Consider the following 10,262-nt stretch of genomic DNA (forward strand, 5'->3'; position numbering starts at 1 on the left):
TGCTCATACGTTAACATAGATTCGACTTATATTACAGATCCTAGATAATAAGTAAATAACACCACCAATTCGACTTATATTACAGATCCTAGATAATAACCAAATAACACCACCAAAGAGTTTATCAAAGTTGAAGAGTTCGAACCTCTGCCAAGATCGAAACGGCTACAAAATCAAAAGAAAACGCATTCCTCCTTACATGGCGAGGCGTCTAAGTCATTGGACGTACAAAGTTTCGAAGGTCTTCCCCTTTGTCCACGGAACTTGAAAAGTTTTCCACCATTTGCGCCGTCATTCAAAACCTTGGCTTTCACTAAGCTGCCACCAGACTCTTCACATTTGAGCAGAACCGTGCTTCCAATGGCAACCTTGTTGCCCACCAGGAAATCATTCCACCCGCCCGTCAATGCAAATCTATATTGCCCCTTCTGCCGGGGAAAAGACGCCATCTGAACCGGCCACAGCCTCGACTTTGAGTCCTGCAAATGTATGGTTCTATCTCCAGCAATTCCAGTCGACAGCACAAAAGCTTTGGGGATGTCCTGTTGTGGTCAGTCAAGACAGCAAAAAAGTAACGTTTGAGTGCCGATAAAAATGAAAATTGAAACTTGGGAGGGATATGACAGAATATTCACCAGTCTGGTCGAGTGTCGATGATCCAGTTTCTTGGAAAAACGTTCCATCTTGCCAGCAGCATCAAATTCATCTTCAGAATCAATAAAATCTTCATCCTCGCTTTTTATCTTTACATCCACATCTTTTGCCACTGGAGCACGATTCACTGCAAATCAACAGCAAAACCCACATGAATTAGGCTAATCGGTTCTTTTTAACATAAAAAGTGACTTCTTTTCGTTCTTACAATTGGGGGCTTATAATCCCTATACGCCACCAATTGAATTGTGTGAAACAGAAACAACAACAGATAAGCCCTAACGAAAACAATAGGGAAGCAAACCACATGCATATTATATCGATGCGCAAACTTAACCGAACTCACCGACTTCATCAGGATCGGAATCTTCCACCGGTTTCTTAATTGCAGTAATTTTCTTCACATAGGCATTGATTCCATATACCAAAACATCAAATACGGCCCTTTCGCTATACCAGAACACCAAAAATTCTCCAATCGCAAGCCCTACATCTTCACAAAACTTCGACCAGCCTCCGGCAAAGTAATAATTTTGATCCTCCCGTTTCTCCAATTTCACATCCCACATTGTCCCGGAACTAGTCCTGAGTTGGGCGAAGGATTTGGGTAAAGTTTCTCCCCATTCTTTCACGAAAGCAGGCGGCAACCGCTGCAGCGTAAAATCCGTGAAATTTGCAGTAAAATTCGAATCATCCGTGTAAAATTACAAGCAAAATTACTCAATCGAAGGATCTAAACACTTACGAGTTGGCGATTGAAGTCTTCATTTATCAAAACCTTGAAAAACGAGGGCATTGATTTCTGTTTCATCTCCATTGTTCGTACCTCTGTATTGTAAATTGTGTCTTCGAATAGAATGCTACTATTCTCAGATATCATTGTCGTGTATATCTATATACTAGTTGAGAGACGGGGCTCAACAGTAACTATTTTTTGTGATATTTTTTTTTAATAAATATTTCAGATGTATTTTATTCAATTTTGTTTTATTTTAATTTTTTTTAATTTCATTTGTTTATTTTCTTTTTTAAAAACAATGTTTGAATTTGTTTCACTGTGTTAAAACTATAAATCATTCAATTTCATATAATTATTTTTTTATTAAGAAAAAAATTCATCTTTTATATTTTGTGTACATCCATCGCGTGTGTTACAATTACTAATATATGTATTGGGATGGAGAATCCAAATTGCAATCCAAATCCGTGACCATATAATGGAATGGGATTTGTACAATAATCCTTTGATAAAGCAATATTGATATCGATTTTTATTTTTATTTGGAAAAACTGCAATTTTGATCATGTATATTTGTCACTTTGCAATTTCAGTTTTCTATGTTTTCATATTTCAGTTTTAGTCCTGTATGTTCTGATTTTTTTTGCAATTTTAGTCTTTTTTCGAAAATGCTTACGTGGCACTATACACGTCAGCTTCACATCAGTACTACATTGATGTCACATCAGCGCCACATCAAAAAAGGGACTAAAATTGCCAAAAAAAAAAAACAAAGATAACGGACTAAAACTAAAATCTGAAAAAAAATATAGAGGACTGAAATCGCAAAGTGCTAAATATACAGGACAAAAAAACAATTTTTCCTTTTAATTTTTTTTGAAAAGAATATCAAGTTGATTGTTTAAAATTATTGAAAAGGTTATTCTATAATTCTTCAAAGGATCAATATTTATTAACTTATTTTTCTGAATAGGGAATATTTCTTTGTGTCGCATGTTTGATTAATGATTATATTACCTGACATAATTAATAGTTAATACTAATACCTCGACGCACGCAAAAGCGTGACTTTTATTGTCTATTTTTTTAAATTAAAAATAAAAAAATAATGATAATAATAAAAAATAGCAAAATAAAACAATGGAATTTTTGTAAATAAATATTCATAAAAAACAAATATATATATAATAAAAATGACATTTTTGTAATTACATAACAATCCAAGGATAAAATCATGAAAAATACCATACGTCCATACCAAAAGATCAATAAAATGTTCTTACTTTATACATAATATATATATATATATATATATATATATATATATATTTTTGGTGTGGCATTGTAGAAATTGCCAAACCACCCCTATAGTTTATGAAAATTATCGAAATACCCCACGGTTTATAAAAATTGCAAAATACATTACTATTATTATATATATATATTGTGTATATATTAAGATTGTGGATAATAGAGATAGATTTTTGGTATGTCAACTAAATTTGGTGTGGCATTGTAGAAATTGCCAAACCACCCCTATAGTTTATGAAAATTATCGAAATACCCCACGGTTTATAAAACAATGGAATTTTTGTAAATAAATATTCATAAAAAACAAAAATATATATAATAAAAATGACATTTTTGTAATTACATAACAATCCAAGGATAAAATCAGGAGAAATACCATACGTCCATACCAAAAGATCAATAAAATGTTCTTACTTTATACATAATATAGATATAGATAAATAAATATCCTTTTAGTAACAACCACGCGTTACCATAATAACTAATACAAGCATGTGACATAAGCACACGCCACATACAATATGTGTGATGCAAATTTGGAAAATCAATTTTTTTTTTTTTTGGGTTATACATTGGTTTTTTAAACAGATATATTCAGGGAAATTTCATTTATTTGTAAGGTAATATTTGGTACACTCAAATTAGAAGTAGAATTCGGATTTTTTTATTAAATTAATTAAAATATTGCATTCTATAAAACTTTACGGCTCTGCTTGATTCAATGGATATGATAATGTATGGATAAAGTATATTGGGATAATTGGATGAATTTGATAGGATTGAAATAAATAATAATGTGTTTGACTTGAATGATTAATAATGGAATTGGAATAATGATAAATTGAAAAATTACTTTTTTACCCTTATCATTATAAATAAAAATTAAATATTATATTAATGATTAAATTTTCATTAATTTTAAAATTCAAACCACAAAAATAACGAAAAATATTAATCAAAATATAGAAAATAATAATATTTTTTAAATGAGCAAAATTAATGATCGATCAGGCTAAAAAAAATCACCTGGACCAAAAATACGCAAGTCGATTTTTTATTTAAAAAAATAAAAAAGAATCCGGTCAAATTTTGACCGACAGCTCTCTGAATCCTTAGCAGACTGCTCCGAACTCATAAATAAGTCTAATTGATTAAACTTAACACCCACCCACCCCTTATTGAATTCATTGGATTCCTACCTACCCCAATTATTATTGGCTTACCTGCCACCTCGGCACCTCCCATGGATTGATGTACATACATATATATCTACTATTTTCGATGCGCATTGGATTAACCTTCAGACAAACGCAATAGTCTGCAAACTACGTTAGCCAGGTAAACCACACTAGGCAAACTTTGTGTGACAGACTAGTCCAAAAAAATATTGATAAAAGAAAACGAACTCATGACCTTTGGCCAAGAATTCACCTACTCCATGAACTTGGACACTCTTTATGGTCTAACTGATGTACATATATATTGGTTCACTCGTTTTCTTCCCGCATTCTTCTTCTCATTTTCTCAAAGTAGGCAAGTTACGGAAAGTTTTTTTATGTATAATTTAGTTTTTATTATATTATAATTAATAAATTTTTATGATGACTTTTTAAAATATTGTGAGATCATAATTGAATTCGTCGATTTATCTAACTTCGCACGCGGTTAAAACGTAATTATCGTGATTAATTTTTTATAAGTATTGTTATTATTGTTTGATTAAGGTGAAATGAAAAAATGAAAATGTATTTAATTTGATTAAAAGAAAGTGTTAATATGTATTGTGTGTTTTGAGTACTGATAAATCTAATATAATTAATTTAGTATTTGATATATTTATTTTATGAATATATTAATTAATTAATTTTATGAATATAAGAACAATTAATTAAATGGTATTGTGTTATATTTATGGTGATAATCTTTTGTGATCATGTTAAAATTAAGAAAACGTTGTTATATTCCATTTATCGTGAAAAACACCACTTTGGTAGTTTTGAAGCACATAATTTTAAATCACGGACTTTATAAAATGCTTAGGTTAAAAAAGGAAAAGGTAACTCAATTTTTTTTTTTTTTAAAGTAAGGAAAAGGTAACTCAATTGATTTCACATTAGTTGGATCGAGAATTGAGGAAAATATTTGGCCACAATATGACCATATGGCATTTCTTTATGCTGTTCAAGGGAATTCACCAAATATTGGGCCATAAGTTTTCCTAAATTGAGACTAAAAATATTCTTGGCCCATAATAAAATCATTGCAAAGTCTGTATGTGTGTATAATCCAAAATACCATGGGCTTTGCGCCTAGGCCTATTTGATTTTATTTGTTTAGACTCAAAAATGGATCCACCAAAATGTAATAAACTTTAATTTTTACTTTCCTATTTAAATTTGGTCTCTTCCTTGCCTTCGATGTTGAAGGAATCAGATATGAGAAACATCATATTATAAATTAATTATGCTTGTGTTTAAATTTGAAAGATATGAGTTTGTATGCTTTCATCACAAGTGGAGGCATGGATTAATTCGCCTTTCCAAAGGTAACTAGTCTGGCTTCCTGAATCTATGTCCTTATGTGGACGAGGATCCAAGAGTCCGTGAAGCGTTGAAGAGCGGCGAGGGCATATGTGTGACTCTATCATATATTGGTTATAGGCCCGATGCTAACAAATACACATTGTTCGTGTGCTAATTAATCCAACGATTTAATTTTCTATGTTCGAACAATGTATATATGGAACAACATCGACACGTTCCAAGGCAATATGTATATATATTGGTGAGTTAGGACAAAAGAGAGAATGGGCTATGAGATTCATGTTGAGAGGATAAAGATGAGAGTCAGTCATTGCATGGTTGTTTGGGATGATCGGATATGACAGCCATGTGTGGTGTGCAGTATTTCCACACGCGTCCCAAGTTCCTTCCAGCGGCGCAACGTCGCCGCTTTTGGACCCATTCGTTTTCTGTGTTTTCCTTTTTACTCATTCAATCAAATCTATCACCTTGTCCACCCAATTCCCAAACATTTCAAACAGACATATATACTTTCTTGATTTTTTCAAAGACATCCTTCTATTTTATTTTATTTTTTAAAAAAATTTATGCTTTTTTCTAATTAACTAATTTATATATATTTTTTAAATTTTATATTTTTCAACATAATTTAATTACATTGACAATTTTCATATTTGGCCTACATATATACATATATATATAAATCTATATATATTTATTATATTCCATGACACATAAAATTATGGATAAGTCAAAATTTTTGTGACGCAAAGACTAAGAAGTCCTTCCTAAAAACTCTCTTAAACACTATTTTAAAATATTTATCATATTACACCATTATATATCATTGATTAATTTGACATAATTTTCTATCCTTGTGGGGTTTAGTAGTTTCTAATAGAATTTATAAAATTTTAATCATTTTTATTACAAGAATTTATTTTTAAAATAATATATTACATTTTTATATAATTTTCATTTCCTGAAATTGTTTTTATACATATTTGTTGTATTTTTACGAATTTCGTCATTTTGTCATTTTATTTTTAATTAATCTTATATATTTTTTCAAACATTCATATTATAAATAAATAAATAAATTTTGATACAACATTCATAATATATAATAATAAATATATCAATACATTTTTGATTATGTGACTATCAAAATTTAAATAATTAAAAGAGATTAGTTTTATATATTTTAATGGTATGATTGTCATTTAACTAAATTTTAAGCTTAAAAGCAATTATTTTTCAAACACTCCATACTTAACTTCTAACCAAATTCAAATAATCTTTACAAAAATCACTTTTAAATAAACAAAAGTTGTCCAAAACTTTTTCTAAATCATTGGATTACATGGATCTCACGTTTTTTTTTTTGAGAAACACACTCCCGATATTGAATTCTAATGATTAATTATTGAACATTAATAGATTTATCATTCCATTCTTATTCTTATTTTATTCCAAAATTATTTCATTCTTACCTTATTCCATTACGATATTCCAACCATGATCTAAGAATTAGAGTTAAAAAGTAATTATACTATCCATCTATGTCAATTTATTATCTTCCTATTATAGATCTTTATTCACCTCATAAATCAAATGACATCTAAATGAAGTAGGAGTAAATTGATTGTGGCAATATCCAAGAAAACGATTGTGCACGCAAATCATAGCATAACTATTTTTCCATACATATATAATATAATAAATATTTATATCATTTACTATGATATATAAAAGTCTAAGACATTGATTGATTATTAATCAGCGTTGGACTGATCAATTCTATAAAAAATTGTATCATTATTTTAATTGATTCATCGTCTTTATATTATATGTAATTTATCGTCTCATCCAACCAAAACATATTATTATTTACACATAAAACCATGCTTCTACGTCGATTGAATAATTCCTCATTTCCTCGATCTTTAAATAATGCATGGAGTGTAGCCGTGTAGGTGCCATCTATAAATAAATAATAAATGACATGTCTTTAATTGAAAATAGTATTTACTCTGTGTGTATGTCTATAAAAAGAAAATATATATAAAACGAAGCGACTCCACGTACAACACACAAGTGTCGCCTCTCGGCGGATCCTTCAAAGTACTTAATAATCAAGCTCTGTGCTTAGCCCATCTTCACATTAGCACAAGTTTCGCCGCCTCCTCCATTTTCACTCCCATGACGAATTACTGCGTAAAAGAGCAGAAGCCATGCATATATTGGGTGGAAAGATACCTCAACGATTGCCTATGCAACGTGAAAGACGAATTCTCGTTTGCTTTTGGGCTTATGAGCCTTGTGTTTTGGGGAGTTGCAGAAATCCCGCAAATCATCACTAATTTTCGCTCCAAATCCGGCCATGGAGTTTCTCTTCTGTTTCTTCTCACTTGGATTGCTGGGTTAGTTTCATTGTTTGTGATTCAATTTCTGGGTGGGTTCTTCTTGTTTAGTACTTTTGATATGAATTTTCTTGGCAGTGACGTATTCAACTTAGTGGGTTGCCTTCTTGAACCAGCAACGGTGTGTTCTATTTCTATTTCTATTAAATTTATGCAATGGTCTTACTCATGTACATGTTTGGGGATTAATGTAATTTTGTGTTTGGATGATGCAGTTGCCAACCCAGTTATACACCGCAGTGGTAAGAAAATTCATAGTAGTATTGTAAATATACTTTTTCCAAGCTCTGAAGTTCTCTGTTTTTTTCGCATTGAATGGATTTGTCAAACAGCTTTATACAGTAAGCACAGTGATACTGGTGCTGCAAAGCATATATTATGACCACTTCAAGAAATGGATGAAAAGATCCGTAAAGAAAACAAACCAAGAGGTTTTTCCCATTTCTTTGCAATTAATGTCTCCATCATTTGAAGAACAGATATTGACTCAACTCTCGTGTAGGTTGAAGACTTGAAAAAGCCTTTGAGACCAGCGACACAATCTGATTCTGCCATCCCAATACCTGGCAAAAGCAGAGCTTCTGCCCCTAGAGAAGTCTATTACTATACGTGGGTTTCTTATTCATCCCCGTTTCATAATTTTTTCAAATATTTATTTGCTACCAACAATATATGCTATTGCAGGTCAGCAAGATCAATGGCCGGTAGCACGACTCCGCCCGTCCGATCGCATCTCGGCCCGGTGAGGAGTGGCCCTTCTGCCGTGAGGCTGGAGCATGACTCATCTTCAGAAGACGAGGATACTCCAATTATACCCCAGAAATATTCCAGCAAGCCTAGGGGAATCCCGAGATCTGTGAGTTTTCTTGTTTATTACTATCGAACATGGAATGGATTTGGATGTTTCTTGTCACTTGTTCGATGTGCAGCCTGGAAAATGTCGTGTAGTTGCTCTCACCTTTTAATTGTATTGGAATTATTCTGATTGTGTTGCATGTTACTCCACATCATAACTTTGAAGCTGAGTGGTTTTAATAGTATCTCACATTACTATTACACAGTTTAAATATATCATGTTTATGATGTGCAACATGTGGATTCTAGTGGTCGAATGACTGACTAGTCCAGCAAGGATGCTGGTATTTTTGGTTTTTTTTTTGGAAGTTGTATCAGTAATAATTTGATAAATTAACTTTACGAATCTGGAGTATTGAGTGTGGGATTAGAATATATCATGGTGATAAGTGTTTTGATATGAATTTTTTGGAAGTGAGATGATTTGAACAGAATGAATATTATATTTTGGAGATATAAGTGAGAAACGAGTTCTCTTGTATTCTTGTTTCTGTGTGAAAGAAGAATACTTACAATTACTGTGCATTGTGTTATATCAGGCGGGATACGGGGCATTTTTAGCTACATCAATCAGCCTGCCACCGGACGCCAATGCATTGATGCATGTTTGTGTCGGATTAACCGGGAGGAAGTTGTTGCAGGTACGATTTAATTCGAGGTTGATTAAGTCCAGTTTGTTTGCCTCGGATTAACAGCTAGGGTGTTTCTATTGCAGGAAGGCGGATCAGAAACCGTGTTAGGCCAGTCATTGGGATGGATGATGGCTGCCATTTACATGGGTGGTAGATTGCCTCAAATATGGCTCAATGTAAGTGTTATTATGCAACTTTATCTCAGGTCAATGATCCCTTGGAAACTCTGGGTATCTGACTTGTGTATTTGCTTTCTGATTGAGCAGATTAAAAGAGGAAGTGTTGAGGTAACTAATTCTTATCTTTTTCTTTCTGGTTCTCTCCATTGAGAAATGAATTGAAAAGTGACTCCAGGGATCTAATGTCACAGGGATTGAATCCTTTCATGTTTGTCTTTGCACTTGCTGCTAATGCTACTTATGTTGCAAGGTACACCATCTCCAGAGGCGAACTTGGTAAACTCATCTATGCTAAGATTTGTAACCTATGCAATGTTTTTAATGATACGTTTCGTAAATGTGATGCAGCATTCTTGTGAGATCAACAGCTTGGCATAAAATCAAGGCAAACTTGCCATGGTTGCTGGATGCTATCGTATGCGTGGTGCTCGACTTATTCGTATCCTTTATTATTCTTGTACTCAGAAACATATTCTCTCAAACAGACGGGAGAAAAGAAAGGTTGCTCCTTGACTACAGTTAACAGATAATTTTACAGTATGTGTATTACAGGTACCTTCGCAAGGCAGAACATGAAGACTACAATGAACCAGAAAAGAAATAGAACCTACTTATCTCAATTTGTAGTTTTTCGAGTTATTCAGAAAGAATTTTGAACGGTTAGATTCAAGAGATATTTTATTTATTTCAATTGTTCCTTTACCTGTTAAACCAGTCGATGGAGTAGAATAGTTTTGTGCATGATCCAAACATGAATAAATCCCCTTCCATGGGGGAAACAACTCGATATCAATGCTACAGAAACTACAAGTTTACAAGGGAGGGAACATATTTTCACTCAAATGACACCAGGTCATGTCAGGCGTATGTGCATGTGAAGATTACCAAAAAAACATGGATCCCGGATAATACAAGGGAAGCTCCTTCACATCAAACACAAAAGCAAC

At 32.3% G+C, this 10,262-nt stretch overlaps 2 protein-coding genes across 2 annotated transcripts; one reads left to right on the forward strand and one right to left on the reverse strand.

Moving 5' to 3' along the window:
• Positions 1–6: 6 nt before the first annotated feature.
• LOC140884314 (putative B3 domain-containing protein At5g66980) lies at positions 7–1,533 on the reverse strand. The gene is made up of 4 exons (XM_073291032.1): positions 1,400–1,533; positions 1,001–1,304; positions 636–781; positions 7–542 (listed from the first exon to the last, which is right to left on the reverse strand). The coding sequence occupies exons 1-4, from the start codon at positions 1,469–1,471 to the stop codon at positions 174–176; spliced, it is 891 nt and encodes a 296-aa protein (XP_073147133.1). The 5' UTR covers positions 1,472–1,533; the 3' UTR covers positions 7–173.
• A 5,809-nt stretch (positions 1,534–7,342) lies between these two features.
• Positions 7,343–9,976, forward strand: LOC140884378 (vacuolar histidine transporter YPQ3). The gene is made up of 12 exons (XM_073291119.1): positions 7,343–7,649; positions 7,728–7,770; positions 7,865–7,891; positions 7,982–8,080; positions 8,152–8,258; positions 8,334–8,505; positions 9,044–9,145; positions 9,220–9,312; positions 9,403–9,423; positions 9,507–9,565; positions 9,664–9,754; positions 9,842–9,976. The coding sequence occupies exons 1-12, from the start codon at positions 7,429–7,431 to the stop codon at positions 9,917–9,919; spliced, it is 1,113 nt and encodes a 370-aa protein (XP_073147220.1). The 5' UTR covers positions 7,343–7,428; the 3' UTR covers positions 9,920–9,976.
• The last annotated feature ends 286 nt before the right edge of the window (positions 9,977–10,262 follow it).

Source organism: Henckelia pumila, chromosome 2, assembly GCF_033568475.1.
Source record: "Henckelia pumila isolate YLH828 chromosome 2, ASM3356847v2, whole genome shotgun sequence".
NCBI lineage: Eukaryota > Viridiplantae > Streptophyta > Magnoliopsida > Lamiales > Gesneriaceae > Henckelia > Henckelia pumila.

Bases quoted from the DNA above. Each gene is read 5' to 3' on its own strand.
- LOC140884314 (XM_073291032.1), bottom strand. From the start codon at position 1,471: ATGGAGATGAAACAGAAATCAATGCCCTCGTTTTTCAAGGTTTTGATA. The intron at 782-1,000 runs GTGAGTTCGGTT...GTTGATTTGCAG, and splicing joins TTCCGATCCTGATGAAGTCG to TGAATCGTGCTCCAGTGGCA. The intron at 543-635 runs GTGAATATTCTG...TGACCACAACAG, and splicing joins ATCGACACTCGACCAGACTG to GACATCCCCAAAGCTTTTGT.
- LOC140884378 (XM_073291119.1), top strand. From the start codon at position 7,429: ATGACGAATTACTGCGTAAAAGAGCAGAAGCCATGCATATATTGGGTG. The intron at 7,771-7,864 runs GTGTGTTCTATT...TGGATGATGCAG, and splicing joins GCCTTCTTGAACCAGCAACG to TTGCCAACCCAGTTATACAC. The intron at 9,755-9,841 runs GTATCCTTTATT...TACAGTTAACAG, and splicing joins GCGTGGTGCTCGACTTATTC to ATAATTTTACAGTATGTGTA.